We start from the raw sequence: 23,869 nt of genomic DNA, 5'->3' as shown, positions 1-23,869 counted from the left end.
GTCATCTCAGAAGACGGAGTCTCAGACCAGATTGGCCTGTGGCCATGACGCTGGGGAATTGTCCTGGTTGTTGATGGTGTGGAAGGGTTCAGCCCACTGTGGGCGGTTCCACTCCTAGTCTGACTGAACACAAACCAGAGCAAGAGGAGCCAGCCAGCCAGCAAACAGCCTTCCTTTATGATTTCTGCTCCAAGTTCCTGGTTTGAGTTCCTTCTGGAATTCCCTTGGAGTTGAACTGTTCCCTGGGAGTATAAGCTGAAGGGAACCTTTTCTTCCCTAAATTGTTTTGGTCACTACCACAGAAGTCGAGGGGCAAATTAGAACACTGGGTTTTTTTTTTGTTTGTTTTTGTTTTTTATTTCTCTCATTCCACATAGCCTCACTCAAAACCCAGGACAGTTTATCTAAAACTAAGTATTCTACCCTTTGTTATTGTTTATTCTCTAAGAAGGTTCAGCTCTGTCTAGTTGCAGATTGGCTACACAGATTCCTCTGCCACATCAGCGATGTCCTTGACTTCTGATACTTGCTGTTGCCTCCTGATAGAATATTCGTTTGCTCCCACTCTGCATCTGGCTCCTGTCCTCCTTACTAGCTCTGAAGGTCCCTTTCACCAAGCCCTTACATTAAGTTCTCTATGCCTTTGTCGACTACATTAGCAGTTAGTACTTGTAAGAGTTTATTGGGCGCCGGTGAAGAAATGGATGGGAACAGCACACAGATGCCTTGGACCTCAGGAATAGGAGCCTTGTGGTGTGTAACTCATTCATTAGTGTGTATTTTTTCTTTTGGCAGACATTATTTTGGAGAAGATGATGGGGAGATGGTACCCAGAACAAACAGTGCAGCAGGTAAGGATGGCATGGGCTGTGCCCTTTAACGTCGCTGTTTCCTGCCATTTCCCCAAATCAATTCCCAATGGAAGTTTCCTCAAATTTTTATAGATTTCCAAATTTGCACACACCAGTGTAGCATATAATCCCCTAGCTGGAATTCCCCAGTGGGGAATTTTACACTGTATGTAATCGTATGTGCTCGGAGGTGGCACACTACAGTCAACCATCACACAAATACTTCTGTGAATTCTCCCTACTTTTAATAAGGCTAGGATTGCAAGAATAAAGTCTCTTGCAAATGAGTATCATAAATTTTGCCATCAAAATGAAATTTCTACCCTGATGCCTCATTAAAATGGGTGTCGTAATGATGTCACTCTCAGATGTAAGATTAAATGATCAGAATTCTTGTCTCGAAATAAGCACTTCCTAAATCTTCTTTACTATTCTTATTGACGTCATCATAATTATAGCACACACACTACTGCACATGCGGCAGCTAGGGATGTTTTCATTGTAAAATCAAAGTATAGACAACTCTCTCTCTCTCTCTCTCTCTCTCTCTCTCTCTCTCTCTCTCTCTCCCCTTCAAGACAGGGTTTCTTTATGTAGCCCTGGTCGTCCTGGGACTGGCTCTGTAGACCAGACTAGCCTTGAACTCAGAGATTTGCCTACTCTGTCTCAGTGCTGGGACTGAAGGCATGTGCTACCATACTGACTCTTTTTAATTTAAACAAATATACGAAGTAATGTGTTTTATATTAGCATTTTATGTATACTTTGTCTTTGCTTCATCTCCTCCCTTGTCCTCCTGTCCCCTCCTGTTGTCCCCTCTTCTTCTAGAGGCCCCAACTCCAGCTTCATTGTCACATACAACTTCAACTACCCACTTACCCGCCTTCCTCGCAGTCTCTTTTCCAGTTCTAGAATCTGTACTCACACTCATAAACACATAAAAATTAACCTATAGGGTCTTCATATATGAGAAAGTATGCTATGCTTATGTTTGGAGTCTGGTTGAGACAGATTTCTTTTGGGAAACATTTCTCTCAAAGGCTTGCTCCCAACCGGAGGATTTCATTTACTTGCTAAGTGTTTTGCCTTTTCTTCGTAACTGGTTCATGTGCTCCATGTAGAAGTCAGGCCTTAATTTGAATAAATTAAAGACCTCAGTATTTCCTAAGCTTGGGAATCCAAGTGGCTGAGGAGATTGTTCAGTTAGTAAAGCCCTTGGTGGTGTGCACTTGGAATCCCAGCACCACGGAGGTTGAGACAGCAAGATCCTGGCCTGCTTGTGACTTCTAGAACACACATACACACTGATATTCGAATGTGTATATTCAGTTTAGAAGTTCCCAGGGTATCATACTTAACATTTTGTGTGTCTAGATCCTGCATTTTGAACTGAAAATCCAAGAATTGGGACAAATATTGAAAGGCAATGTCCCAAATGCCTACTGACAGGCATTGGATGGAAGGGTCCCGTCTGTTATTTTCTGTCTTCAGTGTGAGATTTCTATGCAAGTGCCATTATCTTCATGTCCACAGAGGCAGTGAAATTTAGAAAAATGAACATATCTGCTTAAAACTGCACAGCTTGCGAGCAGTCCGGACCCGACTCCAGCCGTAAAGGCTCAGCTCACCCCCTCAACCCCATGCAGTACGGCTTTGTTTGTATCATCTATGCCCCCACTCAGTAGCCTATGTAATGTCATCTAAACGGGAAAGCAATCATTCTCTCCACAATTCCGATTTTAAAAAATCACGTTTGCTCAGAAACATTTTTGTCCACCAACAGAACAGGGTCAGTGGCATCAGTGTATGACACTGTTAATTTATGATCTCAGAGCTCTGTCAAAGGAACAGGACAACTGTTGGGTGGACACCTCAGCCAAGACCAAATGAAACAGCAACAAAACTCTCTCTGCAACTAATTTCACCACCAATAAAACCGGCTTTTCTTTCTTGTACTTGAAACCCCTAGACAACCAGGCATCGAGGACCATCGAGCACAGGGCTAGCTGAACACATAGGCCATAGCGTCTTAATTTTACAGAACTAAAGATTCTGCTGACAGAGTGTTCAGTTTGAAAACAAATTTCCTTTCCAGTTGTCCTTTTTGAAAATGAGTGATGTCATGGAAAGAAACACGAAAACCCCATGCAGCCCCGGAGTCCCTCTGTCCAGCATCGTCCGTTCTCTCACCTCCTTTCTCGCCAGCATCTTTCTGATACTCTTTTTCTGTCTCTTGTTCCCTCCCCAGCCTCTTCCCCCTTGTAGGAGACTTTTCTTTGTCTCCGAATACTACAATCTTCTTTCTACAGTTTCCTCTATCTTAAAAGGGCTTCCTATTATCAGAGCCACTTCCTAGTGGTTGTCTGCAGCCATTGCCCCTTACTCTCCCAGATTCCTTGTAGAGACAGGATACACTCCTGAGATTTGGGTGAGGTATTTTCAGGACAAACTGGACTAAAGAAAAAGACAGAAGATCACCCTGGTACACTTGATCTCTCTCTCTCTCTCTCTCTCTCTCTCTCTCTCTCTGCCAGAATAGTAGACATTTCCATTTCTCTTTCATAATTTGCTGGTTCACCTTTACTTCAAAGTTCCTTTTCCATTGAACACAGATGAATCTAAATCTCTTCTGAGACCCTGAAAAAAATCTAGGAAGGTGATGGGAGCATACAAGGACTCGGTCCCCTGTCCTTATGTTCTCTGTCAACTTTCTGTCACCGTGACATGATATACTTGAGGAGATCAACTGGAAAGGAGAATTCCCTTTGGCTCCTGGGTTCAGGGGTCCCAGTCTGTGGTTAGTTGGCTCTGTTTCCCTGGGTTCAGGGGTCCCCAGTCTGTGGTTGGTTGGCTCTGTTTCCCACTTGGTCTATGGTGAGACAGCACTTCACAGCAGGAGCCCATGGCAGAGGAGACATACCCACATCGTGGCAACTGAGCAGAAAAGAGAGAGGGAAAGTGCCAGGGTCCCCATAACCTCTTTAAGGCCTTGTCCCTAGTGATCTATCTCTATTGGCCCAGCTTCCACCTTCCTTTAGTGCTATAGGCTGGCCAGCGAGCCTTTAGCATATGAGCCTTGGGGGATATTTACGAGTCAAACCATGACACAGTTCTCTGACAAGTGTACAAATGGGGCAGGGGGAGACAGAGAGAGGGAGGGAGAAAGGGGAAGAAAAAGGTGACAGTTTGTCTCTTACTCCTTAAGGCTACTTTGTCCTGGGTCTAGCTGACTTTTCAGAAATCGTGGCTACCCATGGCCCGTATGCCTCTACTTGCTCTTACACGGTCATTGGAATTCTTTGTGGGTCTTCTTAACACAAAAATAATAGCTTGGGAATAAAGGCACATTCCTTACTTCTATCAGCCAGGAAAAGATTACTTTTCTACACTTCTTTAACCTCATATCATTGTCCCTGCTGTGCCCCATCTGTGGTCCGCATGTGTCATGTTTGATTGGGGCACTGATTACCTATTGGTTCCCACATTGCCACTCCAGACTCTGCTCTGCAGGCCCGGCTTTGCACCGTGATGAGTGTCGAGCTGCTAAGAGTCAAGAGTAGAAAAGCGGTGTTGCAAGGCCTCATCACCTGACACACACCGTGTCATTCTTAGGTGTTTTGTTGGCCAGCACAAGTCACTTGGCCAACTAGGAGGAGGATGGCCATCATGTCAAAAAGAGGCCTGAACACATGAGTTATGTCTCAATATTCACCAGAGACCATGAGTAATAAACTCCATAAGAGTTATTGTGTGTGAATTCTTTCTGTGTGACCTGTGTGGTTCGTATTTTACAGAAAGGAAATTCTGTTGGAATGTGCCAGTTAGAACAGCTCCCTGCATTTCTTATATACTTTTTCTTGCTGTTCTGTTTTGTTGCCAGCTTTTCTCAGTGACACTAAGGATCGGGGCCCTCCGGTTCAGTCACAGACCTGGAGAAGTAGCGAGAAGATGCCGTATGGACAGGCACACTCCTTGAGAGCATTTGAGAAGCCCCCATTGGTGCAGACCCAGGCTCTTCGAGACTTCGAGAAGGTGAGACCCGTGTGTGGATCATTCTAATCACAATTAGGAACACAAATATGGAATCAGGATTTTATAAAAATATGATCTACAGACCAGATTATGAGCTTGGTTGTCATGATGGTGACCCTTTCAAGAGTGTGTGTGCTCTAAGCATATGCTGTTAGCTGCTTGCTAGAGCCAGTGGTTGATGGAAGACCAATTACTTGTACTGATGTATTCTGTTTTACTGGTCATCTTTCTCCTTCACTTCTCAGATAAACTCAGGAAGGTTAAATGGTACCCAGAAAAGCAGTACTTGGAATGCTGTGAGCCCAGAACTTCCAGTCCAGGGAGCTAGCATTATTTTCTCTATTGCCAGCTTGGACAATGCCAAAAAGCTAGATACTGTCTGTTCTATGAGGAAACACAACCAAAGCCATTTGCTTTTCAACAAGAATCAGCTTCAGACTCCTAGAACAACAGTCTTAGATTTGGTCAAGAGAAATAACTCATGCTACAGTGCAGAGCCCAGCTCCCTGCAAGCCACCTTGATCCTAGCACGCCTGCACAACAGAGCCTGCATGTATACCATGCAAGAGGCACTCAGAATATTTTACACCCATGTTCTAAAAGAAGAAACAGATCTTTGGTGCCCCCTGGGGGATACCCAAGGAGCAGGCCTCACTTGAGCATTGGTACCTAGATCTTTAGACAAATGGGTTTCTTTTGAGTTGACAAGGGATGGCTTTAGATATAGCACAGTGAAATTACATTTTCAAAAGCAGCTGTGTTACCACGGGTTTTCTCTGTCCTAGGACAGCTTTCACATCCTTCCAGATACTTCTGCAGGCAATAATGGTGATGGGCGTAGGGGTGGCAACACCTTCACACCCTCCTTTTCCCTACCTTTTGGATCGTCTGCTGCTCAAAGGCCGAATGCTTCTGCAGAGCATCCCAGCAGTGTGTGGGTGCTTGGAAAGGCGGAGTGTGCTGTGCACTCTCCTTTCGTTGTGAGGTGATGGCAAACTTAGAAATAGAGGATGTCACACCCAATGAGGGGGTGAATGGCTGGATGTTGCATGGCTGAGCTGAGGACCAGTGGGGTCAGCTGAGTTCCAGATGTAACTTCTGAGTCCTTTGCTTTTATAGTTCAGGCCTTACATGATGAACTAGTCCTTATGTCTCAATGCTGAGAATCACTGTCCAGTATGAGGCCAACCAGAGGCATTGTAAACCTTCATCCTCTGTGTGTTAAGAGAGAAAGAGCAAAACAAAATTGCTGGTTCACCAAGTACTAATATGTGTGTTCGTCCTTAAATACTCACATCCATTTTGGACATCCAAGGCACCTCCATGGGAGGACTTGAAAACTCATAGGAATTAGTTGTTGGTTGGAAAGACACTACTGAGGTTTAAGGACACATTACAATACCCTACCTTAGAAATGGGAAAACTATCAGGACATGTTCAGTAATTTTTAAACATGAATTCCATAGCCTTGGGATAAAGGCTGGGTAGGTGCCCCTGTGAGAGCTCCATTGAAGATTTTGTGGCAAACAGGGCTTCATGTCTCTTGGCCTTGACAAAAATGTCAAAAGAACACAGGCTTAGGATGAACAGCCAGGATCCATGCTGATTTAAACAATAAGCATTTGATACCGTCCCTGCCCTTTGTTTCAGTGTTAGGAAGTCCAGACACTGCATCACTAACAACATGACTAGCAACTAACCATAACGTCTCCAGTGATGAGGAACGCGTACTTTGAGATCCAGAGATGCTGCATCTCATCTTAGTAGAGGACCAAGGAAGAGCCTTCTCTCAGACGGCACCTGCTATGGATGCTGTACGCTGCCTGAGATGCACAGAGCTGAGCTCAGGGTTTCTAGTCAGGAGAGTAAAGGTCCATATGAAGGGGACATTTGAGGAAAGGAAGAAGTGTGTTCATAGATTGAGCTCACAAGAGGCTGGGCCAGAGGGAGGTAAGGAAGGAAGGCCTGAAGAAGAAAGGAAGGGACATCAAAGGGACTGAAAGCACGTCACCAGTACTGTGGTTCCTTTTGAAATGTTTGCTGATGTAGGAATTCTCAAGAGTAATCTGTGGCCTTACTTTGATTTCAAAGTGTTCTGTATGAAAAGTTATTTCAGTCTTAGGGTCACTATTGCTGTGATGAAACAACACGACCAAGTTGGGGGGAAGGGGGGTTATTTGGCTTACACTTCCACATCACTGTTCATCACCAAAGGAGGTAATGACAGTAACTCAAAAAGGGCAGGAACCTAGAGGCAAGAGCTGATGCAGAGGCCATGGGGGAGTGCTGCTTACTGTCTTGCTCCTCATGGCTTGCTCTGCCCGCTTTCTTATGGATCCCAGGACTATGAGCCCAGGGTTGTTCCCACCCATAATGGGCTGAACCCTTTCCATTAATCTCTAATTAAGAAAATGCCCGACAGCCCCACCTTCTGGACTCATTTTCTCAAATGAGATTCCCTCCTCTCAGGTGACTAAAGCTTGTGTCAAGGGGACATAAAACTAGCCAGCACAATATATGACAGCCATAGTACTTTTTGAATGAGTGAATTTATTATGTACTTGACAAGCCAAAGTAAGAGAAAAAGAGCAAGTGAGATAGATGGATAGATAGATGGATGGATGGATAGATAGATAGATAGATGGATAGATGGATAGATGGATAGATGGATAGATGGATAGATGGATAGATGGATAGATGGATGATAGATGATAGCAAAACATGATCTAATTGGGTATTCAAAGCACCCAGCAGAAGTCAACTTGGGAAGTCCCTTCAAGGTGGCCCCAGAGTTCCCAATACTGATCCTGGCAGAGCACAGAGGGGAAGACGTCCTAGTAAAAGAACAAGTAGCAACAGATAGAGATAGCAGCCTGAACTCAGGTGGTCAAACCTCCAGAAGAAACTCTGGAGGGGCTGAGGCAATCAACTAGGGTTTCTGTTTGAGCTTTCTCTCTGCGGTTGAGCTTCCCACATAGGAATTTCCCATGGAGATACATTCTTGCTTAGTTTCTCTTTCCCACTGTAGGGAGTTTTACAACCAGGGATAAGCAGTTGCATCCTCTGTTAGAGATGGTTTACTTTCTAGCTGCTCGATCTCAAGGGCATAGTGTTTTTACTCTTGGTCTGTCTCAGAGTTAGGGAGGCCCAGCTAATCCTAGACAAGGGGCCTTGGAGGACACTTGGCATGAATGTGCTTGGCTCTGAAGTGGGTGAGCGAGCAACCTCACCTCCTGAGTCAACTTCTCAGCGAGCTCAAACTGCACATGACAATGTACCCTCACACTTGTGCCTGACACAAAGTAAGATCCAGCAGACCAAACATGTAAACACTGGTGTGCCGCGGAGCCAGAATGCCAGGGAAGGTGACAATCGAGGTTAATGTAGAAAATCGTGACAAAAGGATGAACGGAGGCTTTCTTCTCTGTTTGCTCATTCTCTATACTCAGTCAACAGCAGCCTGGATTAAATTGGGGTACAGAATGGCTGCCTAGAGAACCCATAAAGGAACTTCTCCTCCTCACCTTCTGTGTGAAAATTTAATTTAACTTACAGGCGTGTTTGTCAGGCCGGCACCTCCCATGATGGAGGAGCGAATTGCCCAGCGTATGGGCCTCATTTGTGTTTTGGAATAAGTGACTTTGTTATCAAACCTTGTTATCTTTTTCTGCATTATTATAAATGGGGTTCCCCAGCCCTGAGACCTTTATAATGGAGGACGCTCTATCCCTTGCAGATGTGTACACTTGAGCAGTATACTAAGTGTTCTGAAATATTGTCTGATTATGTCCTTATGAGACATTTAAATAAGTATCATCCTCTCCATTTTTCAAATTACAGAGGCAGGGATCACAGAAATTATAGCCTGATCATGGTCCTACACCTTGTATGCCATGACAGTCAATTGGATACATTACGTCAGAAATAATAATTTTTTCATGCGAATGACCATAATTGTAAATTGAGAAAAAATTCCTTCCTATCAAGAAACCCTTTCTTCATGCTCCTGGCTCCCACCCTAGCCCTGGGGTCTCTGGGCTGCAGAAGGCTAGCAGAGAACAGATGTAACACTGGCTAGTGTCTGTGAATCACCTTCCGTGTGTCTGTACTGAGATAAGGCTGCATCATCTCATTTAATGCTCCCGACAACCCTGTGAGAGGAGTGTTATCCCAGCCTACAGACGAAGAACTAAGCTGGGGCAATGGTGGCGCACGCCATTAATCCTAGCACTTGGGAGGCAGAGGCAGGCAGTTCTCTGTGTGTTCAAGGCCAATCTGGTCTATAGAGCAAATTCCAGGACAGCCAGGGCTACACAGAGAAACCCTGTCTCGAGAACAACCAGATATAAATAAATAAAAATAAATAAGTAAATAAGAACAAATGGGGAACTAAATAACAGGGTAAGGGGGGGTCTAATGTCTCATAATGGGAGCCTGAAAACACTTGTTCTTTTTTTTAAAAAGTACTTTTAAATTTAATTTAATGTGTTTGGGTATTTTGGTTGTATGTTTGTCCTTCTACTGTGTATGTGCCTGTGGCCTGCAGGGGCTAGAAGAAGGCATCACATACCTTGGAACTTGGAACTGGAATCACAGATAGTTGATATAGGCTGCTATATGAGTGCTGGAAATTGAATCTGGGTCCTCAGGAAGGGCAACAAGTGCTCTTAACCTCTGAGTCATCTTTCCACCCCCACTTGTTTTATGATTTATTTTTAAGTATGCATACACGTGCATGTTTGTGTGTGTGTGTGTGTGTGTGTGTGTGTGTGTGTGTGTGCATGCTCGTGCAAGTGAGTTTGGTGCCGAACTGTTGGCGATGGGCAGCTGTCGCATTCCGCCTCGTCTTTGTTTCTGTTGTTCTCTCTGCCTCCTCCACCTGCTTAAAGCCCATTTATCCTTCACATTTTGGCAAGGGCATCATGCTTTTTCTTTTTACTTGTTAGGATATTTTCTCTAACCCTAAAGCACATTCTGATTCAGAGTCTGTGTCTGCCCTTCCCAGTGTATAGAATCCAGCTTAATGTAGCCTGCATCAGGTGCTCGGTAAAATGCTCAGCAGCAAATGGGTTGGAGACTCTTGAAGGTCAGTCATTTCAGTAGATCTGTGGCTCTCTGCCGTGGCTCGGTATCCATCACGAGTGACCAATTCTTAAAGCGGGTATCCAGGCACTGATGCACTGTTGCATTGATGCATTGATGCACTGATGCAGGCATCCAGGTACTGATGCACTGATGCACTGATGCAGGCATCTAGGCACTGATGTACTGATACATTGATGCACTGATGCGGGTATCAAGGCACTGATGCACTGATGCGGGTATCCAGGCACTAACGATGGAACTGGGTGGAAAACTGTAGTCCAGAGATGACAAAATTAGAGAGATGTAGGAAGCAAAAGAAATGGAGACTTTAAAAAAAAGTGCTTTTTGATGGGACTAATTAAGAGAATTATGTCCTTAGAACATAATAGTGAATGATGTTCATTGGGAATTTTTTATATACTCGAGATTTTGCTAAGTCTGTAATGTGCTATTTCAACTAGTTTCAGCTCATTTTTCAAACTTAGGAGATGGATATTATATTCATTATACCAGTGAAGGGACCAAAGTTCAAATAACTTCCCCCAAATTATACAGTTCTAAAGTGAGAGCACCGCAATGATGCCACTGGCTCCAAGGTGGGGAGATGAGAGGACCATTTGGAGAGGCCTGTTGGCCAGTGTGCACAGGGCGGCTTTCTACGCAGACTCGGGATGGCCCAAACTCTAAATGAGAGACCTGAAGAAGGGTGGGTGTCTTTGGCTATAAGATCAAGAGGAGGCCTTCGCTACCTTCCCCGGCTCCCCATTTTCCAACAATGTCGTCTTTAACATGAACACGCCCACAAAACCAGCAGCAGCAGTCTCCATCTGTAGACTGCAGCCAGCTTCCCTTGGCAGCTGTGGCTCTAACCACAGTGAGTCAGCCTCTTGAGAGCCTACCCATCCTGGCAAACTTTTCCACTTGGGTCACAAAAATCTATAAAAGAAAAAAAAAAAGAGAGAAAGAAAAACTAAGCTAAAATGGTTAAAATGATGATTTTTTTTTAAACCCTTTCTACCTTTAAGGAACTAAGTTATTACAGTTGGGTATCCTTTGCTAATTCAGGTGAATCTGGGTCTGCTAGGGTCTGTGGTTTCTGATATCCTGTTTTCCTATAATCACAGCCTTGGAAAAATCAATGCTACTGGCAAACTCCATTTTATTTTTTGAAGAGGGCTTTACCCTTTCGTTGCCATAGCATATCAAGCATACCAGCTTTGTTTTCACAGACGTCTTCAGACATTCGGAACTTTATTAGATAGTGGTGTAGGAGGTGCTTCTGTCTACATGTTGCTTTCATTGGTTAATTAATAAGGAAACTGCCTTGGCCTTTTGATAGGGCAGCACTTAGGTAGGTGGAGTAGACAGAACTGGATGCTGGGAAGAAGGGCAGTGTGGCAGATGCCATGGTTCTCCTGCCTGAGACATACGCTGGTTAGACTCATGCCAGTAAGCCACAGTCACGTGACGATACACATTAATGGAGATGGGTTAAACTAATATGTAAGAGTTAGCCAATAAAGTTAAAGCTAAGTGATTTAATTAATACAATTTCTGTGTGATTATTTCTGTGTGATTATTTCTGTGTGATTATTTCTGATTAAGCTAGCTGGGCGGCTGGGACCAAAAGCAGGCCCACTCCCCTTACAACAAGATAGGAAGGGGGAATCTAAACTTTCAATATTTATAAATACAATGGGTCTTTTCTTTTAAAATATGATACAATCATTTCATAGCCATTTAGCATAATTTCACTTCTAAGCTATGTACAAAATTACTCGACTGTTTTCTTGAGAACTACAAAGCAAACACAATGGTCTCGAGCACAGGTTAAAAGACACTGTAATCATTGCTATAGTGGAAGCCAAGAGTCTTAAAAAATGCATAGCTCAGGCTTGTAGATGCAGAAGAGCATGGTGCAGGGAAGATTCCTAGAGAAAACTACATTTGATTGGGGCCTGAAAGAGTGTCTAAAAGGTGAAAACAATAAAAATTTGACTTTCTCTTGGAATAAGAAGCTATCTACAGATGTAGAAAACCCTAGTATAAGAGTGTTCATACTCCCATGGCAAAATGTCAAAGAAACTGTTTGTTTGTTTGTTTGTTTGGTTGGTTTTGGTTTGTTTGAGACACGGGTTCCTTGTGTAGCCTCAGCTGTCTTAGAATTAGCTCTATAGGCCAGGCTGGCCTCAAACTCACAGAGATCCATCTGCCTTTGCCTCCCAAGAGATGGGATTATAGACATGTGCCACTACTGCCCGGCTGGGCTGAGACACTACCACCCAGCAGCAAAGAAATACTCACATAGAGAATACTGAAACAAAATAAGCAATTTGGACTGTTTTCATTAGTCACAGTTACAAAGCTTCCTCACTTGATTTGTCCCTTTAGAAAGTCTCTGAGTATACGGTTTCCTAAATTTATTTAGGCTTAGCAGCACTCCCGATTGGTTGAGCTTCAGCTCTGATCTGAGTAATCACAAAATTGACAAAAGCTGCTCAAGTTCCTGCTACGTTGAAAACCAGGTTGCATTTGCTCGGGAGTCTTAGCTGGCCTTGGGCCTGAATTCCTTGGGGCTGCCCTCCTCTCTGTTTTAATTCTCTTCAACAGGAGGAAGGCAGATGAGGGACTGATATGGAATGTGAAGGGACCTCTGAGGAATTTTCCGTGCAGGAGAAAAGGCATGAGTCAGGCTGCCGATGGGGGGAAGAGTATAGTTAGTCAGGACCCTTAGCGCCTGAAAGCAGGCATGTGGAGAAGAGCTGACACTGGATAGGAAAACAGGAAATGTGATGTGGCCTGCAGGTTGTCTAAAGGCTTTAAATTTTGCCCGGTCTCAGCTGGTAAGTGCTTGGAAGGGTTTACCAGGGAGATGCCTAAATCAGTTTCCTCTTTGGCCTCTGCGTGGAGTCTGAGCTGGAGGCCGAGAGACATGGGAGAGACTCGGCGATCTAGATAAAGTCGGGGGTGATAACAGCAGAGGGCCGAGAGACCAATGCAAGAGTGAGATCTCAGAGACATAATTGACAAGATTCGTAACAAAACCTAATACTTTGTGCACTAAATTTTAAAAAAGTGTCACCAAAATTGGATGTTATTAACTTAGCGTAGAACAAGCAAAGGATAAGAACCACTGCCATGGTTATTCTTCTCATGGCTATGGAAAATACCTGACAGAAACAGCTTAAGGAAGGAGAGGCAAGCGCTGGTTCATGGTTCAGGGCATTTGGTCCATCATGGTGAGAAGGCAAGGCTGTGGAAGGCTCTCCCATCCATGGCAGGTGGAGCATGCAGCTGTTTGCTCACTTCTCAGTGGATTGGAAGAACCACTTCAGGTCAGAAGAAGAACCTGCCTGTCACTCTCAGGCTCCTCCCCTTTTATCTCGTATCTTCCTGTTAGTCCTAAAGTTTCCTTGGCACACTCTCCAAAGTCAGTGCCACCCAGCAGTAGACCAAGTGTTCAAGTCCAGGAGCCGGTGAGGGACATTCACACTCAAGCCCTGACAGTGACCCATCACCCTCTCATCTCCCATTCCGTCCCAGACTATATTGTCACGCTGCCAGTCACTCGCACAATATTTTGAACTTTCTCTCTAATGTATGAGTGAGTTACTTGTTCCAAATCCATCTTCTCTGTTAGAAGCTGAGCTACATAATGGCGCAAATTATCTTCTCCTTTCATACTAGACAGGGAGATGAGCAGAGCGCCCGACACAGAGTAGCCATGCCTTGCTAGGTTATGCCGGCCACTGAGGAAGACTTGATGTGTGTGCGCGTGCATGTGTGCATGTGTGTGTGTGCGCGTACATGTGTGTGCGTGTGTGTGTGTGCGCGCGTGTGTGTGTGTGCGCGTACATGTGTGCGTGTGTGTGTGTGTGTGTGTGTGTGTGCGCGCACGCGTGCAAGTATACATACATGCTGAAGGCAGAGGAAGATGTTGGGTATCTATCTTTCCATCTTACTTTTGAGACAGGGGCTCTTACCAAACTTGAAGCTTGCTGTTTTAGCTAGGCTGACTGGCCAATGTGCCCCCAGTAGCTGCCTTCCTCCCCCAATATTGGGGTTAACACACATGCACAGCCATTTGCCTGGCCTGGCTTTTATATGGGTTCTGTGGGTTTAGACTCATACCCTCTTGCTTTCACAGCAAGTGCTCTTACCCACTGAACCACCTTCCCAGCCCCAAGGTTACTGAAAATCTTGAGACATAAGCAAGCCCACTGCTTGGCAGCTTCCCTTTTATTGCAGAAGCGCATCAAACCATCTTTCTGAGCTAAGGCCCCTGTGGACACACCCCAAGCTCTGGTACTGTTGACTGAGTTAAACTGGTAGAGGATCCAGTTTGGAGCCGAAGAGTCCCTGGGTACTGCCAGATTCCTGCAGCCCACCTGTCGCTTCTGCCATGTGGCTCGCTTAACTGTCTCTGGCAGTGTTATTTCTGGATGGACCGTCTATTTCTGGTGGCCAGGGAAGTTGTTTGCTTTGTTTTTGTTTTTATATAGTCCCCAGTGCTCTAGCGTGAGGGCAATGATGACACCTTGTTATTCCAGGACTGTGGGTGGCATGGATGTGTGTGACCACAGTGGGGGGTGGTATAAGGGACATCGTCTGAACCCTCGTCCTCTATGCAAGTGAGGAAGCTGCCCAAGCTGGGCTTATCCATTCGTGCTCCTGTCATCAGACTGGTTATTCCCAGAAAAGGCTGCCCGGTGGGAGCATCAGTGTGTTTCTGAGGTGTAGGTCAGAAAATAGAATGATTTTAATAATTTGATAATTAAATGGTAATAATTTGGTATTTAAATGATTCTGGAATTTCAGGAATGATATTGATGTTTTATTCTCTTATCTGTTCTTTCTTTTTTTTTTTTTTCATTTTTTTACATACCAATCACAGTTTCTCCTCCCTCCTCTCTTCCCTGTCCCCCAACCCAGCATTTACTCCTCCCTTATCTCCATTCAGAGAGGGGCGGGCCTTCCAAGGTAGTCAACAAAGCATGGCATATCAAGTTGAGGCAGGACCAAGCTCCTTTCCCTGCATCAAGGTTGGGTGAGGAACCCAGCATGGGGATTGGGCTCCCAAAAGACAGCTCAAGCACCAGGGACAAGTCCTGATTCCTCTATGAGGAGCCCCACAAACAGACCAAGCTACACAACTGTCACACACGTACAGAGGGACTAGATTGGTTCCATGCAGGCTCCCTAGCTCTTGGTATCAAGTTTGTGAGCTCCCACAAGTTCAGGTCAGCTGTCTCTGTGGGTTCCCCATCATGACCTTGACACCCCCCCACCCCTGGCTCACACATTCCTTCCTCTGTCTCTTCAACAGAACTCTCTGAGCTGGCCCAGCGCTTGGCTGTGGACCTCTGCATCTGCTTCCATTAGTTACTGGATGAATGCTCTCTGCTGACAAGTAGGGTAGTCACCAATCTGATTATAGAAGACCAGTTCAGACTCCCTCTCCACTACTGCTAGGAGACTTAGTTGTGGTCATCCTTGTGGGTTCCTGGGGGTGTCCCTAGCACCAGGTTTCTCCCTACCCCGAATATGTGCCCACATCAAGATATCTCTTTCTTTATTCTCCCTGTCTGTCCTTCCCCCAACACGCTCAACATGACCCTTCATGTTCCCATGCCTGCATTCTCCTCACCCTCCAGTTTACCCTGGAGATCTCTACTATTTCCCCTTCTCAGGGAAATCCACGTGTTCCTTTTGTTAACTTGTTTCTCTGGGGCTGTGGATTGTAGCCTGGTTATCCTTTGCTTTACACCTAATATCCACTTGTAAGTGAGTACATACCATGTTTGTCTTTCTGAGGCTGGGTTACCTCACTCAGGATGATTTTTTTTTTCTAGTTCCATCCATTTGCCTGCAAATTTCATGATGTCATTGTTTTGTTTTTTAAGATTTATTTATTTATTATGTATACAGTGTTCTGTCTGCATGTCTGCCTACAGGCCAGAAAAAGGAACCAGATTTCATTATGGATGGTTGTGAGCCACCATGTGCTTGCTGGGAATTGAACTCAGGACCTCTAGAAAAGCAGGCAGTGTTCTTAACCGCTAGGCCATCTCTGCAGCCCGACGTCATTGCTTTTTACATCTGAGTAATACTCCATTGTGTAAATGTACATTTTCTTTATCCATTCTTTGGTTGAGGGGCATCTAAGTTGTTTCCAGGTTCTGGCTATGGGTTATTATGACTAACACTGCTATGATCATAGTTGACCAAAGGTCCAGCCCTGGAAAAAGCCAGGTCCTTGCAGCATTTGTAGCTGGCATCTGGAAAGCCCAACAGAGACTCTACATGGAAAGGGTTTGAGGAATGCAAGTGCAAGTTGTAAGGTTTTGATTGACATTTTCCTTGTAAGACTAGTCCTGTGCAAGTGTCACGCATGTTCACAGAGATGGCCTAATGGATGTTTTCATTGAGAAAAAAGTGGAGTCGATGCTGCAAGAGGGGGCTGATTTATGTTGTTCAGCGTGTTTCCTGAGTGCACAGTTGGACGGGGAATATCGGATGCTGGCTACAGGTCAGCAATCAGATTGTGGCATGCTGGGTAACTGGAAAAAATGATAGTAAAAAGTAAGTTTAAATAGAAAAATATGTGGAATCGATTGTGTTTTGAACTTTTTTTTTCTGAGGATTATGATAAAATTTTACTATGATAAAATTTAATAATCAGGACTAACGGATATTGAAGGCCATTTAAGACACTTAGATGGACTTTCTGTTAGGACCTGTGATCTATCTGGGATAGAACACTTAATATTAACTCATTTTGATTTTATGTATGTATACCATGTACATGCTGTGCCCTCACATGCCAGCACAGGATGCTGGGTCCCTTGGAGTTGGAGTTACAGGTGGCTGTGAGCCACCATGTGGGTCCTGGGAACCCAACTCCAGGTCCTATCCAAGAGCAGTCAGTGCTCTTAACCAGCGAGCCATCTCTCTAAACCTAATACACTTAACATTTAGACACTGTCTGTTCTAAGCCACATGCCTTAGTAAGTTGAGTTGAACCATCACTGATAAATAAATTTATTTGTAATAAATATTTTTTTTTTCCTGAAACGCAAAGAATTAGGCAAATTTCTCTCCCAGCTTTGCTTCCTTTTTTCTCTTTGGAAAGGCAGCTTTATTAAAGCACAATTTAAGAACCTTTGTAAAATTTACCCTTGAACAGTGTACAATTCCAATTGTGCACTTGTCATTGTTACCTCATTCCAGAACATTCCTAAACCCCAGAAAGAAGTCCCGTGCTCATTACAGCCTCTCTGTTTTCCCTCTGTCCTTTCCTATGCAAACCTCTAGCGTGGTCTCCCCATAGACTTGTGAGCACATAGTGGAGCTGTACAGCATCCTGCCCTGTGAGCCCGCCTTTCCTATCAGCTCAGGGCTTACACATTTATCATTATGCATTTGTCAATTCAAGGACATTTTGAGCTTTCCCGCTTTGGCCTATCACGAACAGTGCTGTCATGGGTGATGTGTCCATGCTTCCGTGAGGCCGTCTGCTTTTAGTTCTATGGATATGGAACAAGGAGAGGATTTCTGGGTCACCTGCCAACTCCGTACAGTCTTCTGGGAGCTGACTTTGGTGTATTCATCTTGATAATAGAGAAAAGCATTTTTGTTTTGTTTTGTTGTTTTATTCCAGCCAGGTAACCCAGGGGCACAGGGGCCATTACCTATAGTTAAAGATGCAGTTTGGAAAGGCACTGGAGCCTGAGGCAGAAGAGGAAGTGCCTTGCTAGCCACAGGCTCATCCAGGTCATAGGTGTCTTGACTGAGGTCCTGATAACTGTGCACTGTGGAGCCCAGCTGCAGGAAGTTGCAAAAGTGTGGTCTGCAAATCTTATTTTTGTACCTCAGAGACGGTGTGAAAGGATGGGATGAAATAATATTCGTGAAAGTTTATTTTTTTATTATTTACATTGTAAATCCTGAGCAAGGTGATTGCTGTCATGGAGAGTGTATAATTGTATCCAAGGAGTTACAGGAATTAAGCATTCAAACACAGGACCAAGTTGGCCAGAGATCTCAGAAGTTCCCTCTTGCTGAGCTGTGATGACTTTTAGCAATGCCCCTGACAAGTGGTTAATCGCTCCAGCAAAGCCCCTTTTCAGACAGGAAATTGACTCTCTCTGATAACACACATGCTCACTAAAATTGATTTTTGGCCATAAATTCACTATACCTCTCCTAGAGAGCTAATGTATGTTTGCATAGTTGATAGCTGCCCCATTGTAGTTCTTAGTTTTGTTCTTTTTAGGACAGTTTTATTTGCCATTATGAGCTATTTTACAAGCAACAAGAATGTATAAATGACAGTTGTTCAAATATCCAAATTTATCTGTTTGTCTCGGGCAGACAAATAGAAGTCACTGCTACCCCTTAGACCTGTCCATTGCCCACATACACACAGCTTTCCCATTCTCAACTTTCCCCAAATCACACAGTTAGAGAAGAGCTCAGAGCTCAGATTTGAACCTAGATGTCCTTGACTCAAAGGGGTTTGCTTCCCCCCCCACACACACACAATTCCATACTGTTCCGTCGGGGTGGATCCACATGTGATCATATGGTATCCTGTTATACATGGGTCATTAGCTATCAGAGGTCTACTAGGTGCTTTTCTGCTTGTCATAACCAAACAGCTGACAAGAAGTCAGGGAATGAGGGAAAGGTTTGGCTCACAGTCTGAGAGGAGATACAGCCACGAGAGCAGCTCTGGCTGTGAAGGGATCATGAGGTGGCTGGTTACATCCTGCCCACAGGCAGGAACCATAGAGGTGAATGCTGCGCCTAGCTCTTTCCTACTTTGTTATTTTTCTTCAGTCTGAGGCCCCAACACGCTGTTAGTATTTCCCACACTCAAGGTAGGTCTTCCCTCTTTAGTAAACTTCCTGGACACTCCCTCATATACTGACCCAGGGCCATCTCCTAGGTAATTTCAAATGCATCACACAGGTATACTTAGAACATTTTCCTTGCATTCCTTGGTTTGCCATTTAAACTTTTTTAAAGCTACATTTTCTCCCAAACATCATAAAATATGAAATATCACTGACATCCAGTTAGTTGAGCTTAAATTATCGAATTTATATTACAGTTGAAAAAGGTTGAGTCTATCCAGACGATTAATCAATTCTAATGAAGAGGAACTATGTTTTTAGGATAAAAATATTGCCTAAGAGAGTAATGTGTTTTCAAGCAATTCCATTATGGGAGCTATCTGGGGGGTCTGAATATGATTAAGTGAATGTCAAGCTGAGTTTTTTAAAGACTGACTTGACAGTTGGTTATGTTAATGGAGCATGACATACGACAGCTGGGTGGTAATTCTCTTCCTACTGCTGGCACTGATGGAGTCGTTATTACAGTCTCATTTCAAGACTGGACTAATATATTATGGAAGACATAGGAGGAAGAAACTCAAGATGGAGCAGAGGAGAGACTTTTATCTCCAGAAGGAAAATGTTTGGAAAGGGGAGTAAAGAATCTGAAGTATGCTATTGGGGACAGGAAGATCTAAGTGGAAGCCCGCAGTTGATGCCTTAAGCCATGTGGATCTTCTGCAGACACACAGGCCTGGAGGACCCCGTGTACTAAGTCAGTATAGAGACCAGCGTGAAGGATTCTGCTTGCAAAACTTCAAAACAAAAGCAGTAAACAAAAAAAAAAAAAAAAACAAAAAACAAAAAGAAAGAAAGAAAAAAAGGAAGGAAGGAAGGACGAGAGAGATAGACAGAGAGAGAGGGGAGGGAAGAGGGAAGGAAAGAAGAAAGGAAGGAAGGAAGAAAGGAAGGAAGGAAGGAAGGAAGGAAGGAAGGAAGGAAAAAAGAAAGAAAGAAAGAAAGAAAGAAAGAAAGAAAGAAAGAAAGAAAGAAAGAAAGGGCAAGGAAAAAAAAAGCCTCGTGGATGTGCAGTTCCTGGCCTTCCCTACCCACCATCTTTTGCCTCATCTTTTGTCCATACAGAGAGCCAGGACCTGCCTCAAGGAGGAAACTCTTGGGTTCTCACCTGATGTCAAGACCTCCTCAACAGGGTTCTCCCCAAAGGGTGCAGGTCTCTAGGCTTGAGTCTACTTAGCCTGCTATACTCTTTAGCTCAGCTTCCCCAAGCCATGCAGACCTGATTCGTCCTTTAAGAAAAAAGAATTGCCACTTCTCTGTGGAACCTTCGTGGATCACCTCCTCTGACGAATTCATTTCATTTTTCCTGTCTGTGGAGTTCGCAGTATCGCTGGGTTGTAATTTTGATATATTATTGCGCCTCAATTTGGAGCTCCTATAGACTGTCCGGATTCTGCATTGATGGCGTTAGTTTGCTGGACTGCTCTCTATATCAAACACACCACTTCTAAGGAGAAATGCCTTCGGGAATGCAGATCGAATTTTGTTATAATCAAACCATCGAGAACAGATGGTTGTTACTGGTTGTTCTTTTACTTGGCACTCACTTATTGAGCACCTTCTGCATACAAAGCATCAGTTTTGGTCCTGGTGATAAAACAGAGCCATCGAGCTTTTCCATGGAAAGCACATGCTGACAGAGAGAAACACAATGGATGGATAAATGCAGAGTCAAAGAGATTACAGTGCAATGGACTCTTAAAACACAGGGCGATGAGGGCACTGGACGAGGCGTGGGGTGGGCTGTAGTTTTAGATGAGGTGCTATGTAAAAAGAAGTCTAGGGAAGGAACACACCGGGCTGCAGGGCCATCTCAGAGGCCCCAAGGAACAAGGCTCTCTACTGTTTTTGAGGAAGCACTAGTGTTAAAGAAGCTGCGGGCTGCATTCCTGCCACGCAGCTCCCGGCCGCCTGGCTAGCTTATGCCCCGAAATAATTACATGGAAACTGTATTCTTTTAAACACTGCTTGGCCCATTTCTATTAATGTGTGTAGCACCACGAGGTGCGCTTACCAGGAAGATTCTAGCCTACGTCCATCCTGGGTCGGAGCTTCATCGCGTCTGCCCTAGAGAGGAAAGACATGACGTCTGAGCTCACTTCCTCTTCCTCCCAGCATTCTGTTCTGTTTACTGCACCCACCTTTGCTCTAACCTAGCAGGCCAAGCAGTTTCCTTATTAATTAACCAGTGAAAGCAACGGATACATGACACTCCCACATGACACTAGGATAGCCAATGTGTCTGGAACAGCCTGTGCAGGCGGGGAGCACAGCAAAGGAAAGGAAAGCACAGAGTAGCGGGAGGCAAGGACCAGCCAAGAGCCTGGGCTTGAAGGGCCAATGAGCCATCATCCCCATCTACTTGGAGTTAGATGGGGCAGTTTCCTGGAGAGAAGCAACACGGAGTATTTCAGCAGGGTCACACAGGCACTGTGCTCAGGGTAGGAGATTGACCAACAAAGGCAGAAGCAGGGACACCAGGAAAGGGCTCTATCAAGTAACATGGGAGAGAAGTCGTGGGATCTGGGACACTGCGGTAGAGATGCTATGGTACCTGGCATCTGCCATGCATATTTCCAATGTGTGTGTATTAGAAACTAGGATTTGCAGACACATGAGAGGTGTATGTGATAGAAAACGAGTCAGGAGTCACTCAGAAGCTTTGGCCTCACCAGCTGCCAATCCTGAGCTGCAACACATAGGAATGGGCTCCAACGAGGAAAGAGCATTTTCTAGGATGATCAGGAATCCAGTTTTGACATCACAAGCGTGAGATATTAATGTTCAACTGGAGATTTCTACCAGTGAGGTGAATATGAACCTCATGGGAGAGGTTCTCCTGTGCTTATAAACTTAGGAAGGTAAGTGAACAGAATAACATTGTCCTGCAGGGACCATTTTAAGAGAGTGTGATTTCTTTGGAACTAGTAAAACTAACCCTTACAAAGTTTCAAATTCAACAGAAGACACAAAGGCAGATTATTTTCTTGGTCACAAGATTTATTTAATGTTGGAGAAATGCTTGGGCCTGAACGTAATGGGGTAATGGGGTTTTACACAGTCCAGAAGAGCAATCACATCTATTTTTAAGGCTTTGGGGGAAGGCAAGGGAGGGACAGTGTCTTACACTGTGGAGAAGTGACGGAGTCTACTTAGAGGAGTCAGGGAGGCATGGATGAAGGGTACATTTGGCTAAGGTGTAATCATTATAAGGCCAGCTGAAAGGGGGCAGTGTGCCCTAGCCCTTTGTGCTTGAAGTAGGAAAGTTCTTGGTGCCTGTCATCTTCCTGAAATCTACTTCAGGAGGACAATCTAGGTGAGCTAACCCACTTATAACAAAGTGGATTAGCAAGACAAGTCACAAACTTGTCTTGTGACTTTTAAGAGACATTAACTCTGCTGATCATTTAGGGAGTGCTTTATAAATACTTAGCTGAGAGAAGGTAGGCACAACCAATTCCTGGCCAGCCCCCAAACTTCTCTACTTTGATTGAAATAATTGTAAGTGGCCTGGAGCAGCGCTGTGGGCTGACCATCGCTGCAGAAATGGTTTTCTGTTGCTACAGAGGCTGAAGGGCAGACATGTAACTTAGTGGCCCTTTTTACCTGGATGGCCATAGATGGCTAGGAAGGTTAGAGTTTACATGAGAAGTCAAATAATTCCCAATAGTCTCAATAATCCACCCAGATGATAAAAGCAACATCAAAAGACACCATATGAATGCTTTGCATTGTGAGTATGTGCCTTACTGGGAGGTCGAAGGGGAAAGACAGCCAGGAGAGGGAAGGTACAATATTTTATGGATTTCCAACCAAGAATTAAAAGATGAAAAGAATGGGATGTCTTAAAGAAATGTGATGATGTTTTCTCTTTCGCCTGAGGGACAGATGAGATGCCCATGAAGGGCTCTGAATGTATTTCCTTGGCTGTACTCTGAAGGGTAGACTGCTAAGACTGATTCTAGCAGACATGGCTGGACTCACGCAAAAGTGCTGTCATGAAGTCTGTTATGATGAAGGGAAAGTTAAGTTGAGCTCTCCAGCAAAACATGGGGTTTGTGGAGCTAGGTCTTGTGCAAGAAGACCTATCACAGCAGATCACGTGGGACATAAAACACACAGCTCTGGAAGTGGATTAAACAACTCTCTAGGGGAGAGAGTGTGGAGAGAAAGAAACCCAGACAGGGAAGGACTTACCATCATAAAAGAGATGGCATGAAGGGACTGATCCAAAACAAAACAAACAAAATAAATCAACCAAGCTCCACAGGAAAGGGGCGGTAGAGGAGGAAAGAGAAAAGGAAGTAGGCCCAGTGTGCAGGGAAACCTCCGCTGTGTGGGGATAACATGAATCCTTACCCACTCCTATTTCTTTAAGTAAACCCTTTTATGAAATTATTGTATGTGGTTTAAAAAAAAAAAACTCTTCCAGAAAGACAGCCAAAGCCTAACTATACACTAGCTATACTCTGCCAATCTGACCCCCCTTGAGCAAAAGGGAAGTAATCATACTCCTTACCTTGAGGTGTTTAGACCCTGCCCCCAGCCACCTCGTTTTCTAGATGACGAGGATTCTGTGTACAGAGGAATACGTCTTCAGCTCACACAGATGGTTAGTAATATAACTAGTATCAGGAAGTCTGTTGCTGTATGTGAGACATAGACTCATTGTGTTGATCAGGCTGGCCTCAAACCTACGCAGCAGTAATCCTCCTGCCTCAGCCTCTTGAGAGGCTGGGGTTACAGGAACATAGCACAGTGGTCAGAAAAGTGGGATTTGAGTTTCAACCTTCGTTCTCATCGTCACCAACTCTCAGTGACCTCCACTTCTGAAAGTTAAGGGTTTAGCGAGCATGTAGAATTTTTATGTGCAGATTTTTTAAACAAGTAGATTTTTTTAATGTGAAATATTTTTGGTTTAAAATGTAAGAGAAAATTTACAAGCTTATCTTTTTAGGAAAATAGACTATTCCATTGCACGGT

The 23,869-nt window shown here is 44.4% G+C and overlaps 1 protein-coding gene across 3 annotated transcripts in view; it reads left to right on the top strand.

Annotated features, from left to right (window-relative positions):
• Pde4dip (phosphodiesterase 4D interacting protein) overlaps positions 1 to 23,869 on the top strand; it is a 182,630-nt gene that overhangs the window by 21,348 nt on the left and 137,413 nt on the right. For all 3 annotated transcript variants that reach the window (XM_050124746.1, XM_050124745.1, XM_050124752.1), the window contains exons 2-3: positions 796 to 851; positions 4,732 to 4,883. In XM_050124746.1, the coding sequence (XP_049980703.1) occupies positions 796 to 851; positions 4,732 to 4,883 (208 nt within the window). The remainder of the gene's footprint in view (positions 1 to 795; positions 852 to 4,731; positions 4,884 to 23,869) is intronic.

Source organism: Alexandromys fortis, unplaced genomic scaffold (assembly GCF_014885135.2).
Source record: "Alexandromys fortis isolate MF-2015 unplaced genomic scaffold, M_Fortis_MF-2015_v1.1 scaffold_235, whole genome shotgun sequence".
In the NCBI taxonomy this organism is placed as follows: domain Eukaryota; kingdom Metazoa; phylum Chordata; class Mammalia; order Rodentia; family Cricetidae; genus Alexandromys; species Alexandromys fortis.
The sequence above is the reverse complement of the archived record's forward strand: the minus strand, read 5'-3'. Positions and strand labels throughout refer to the sequence as shown.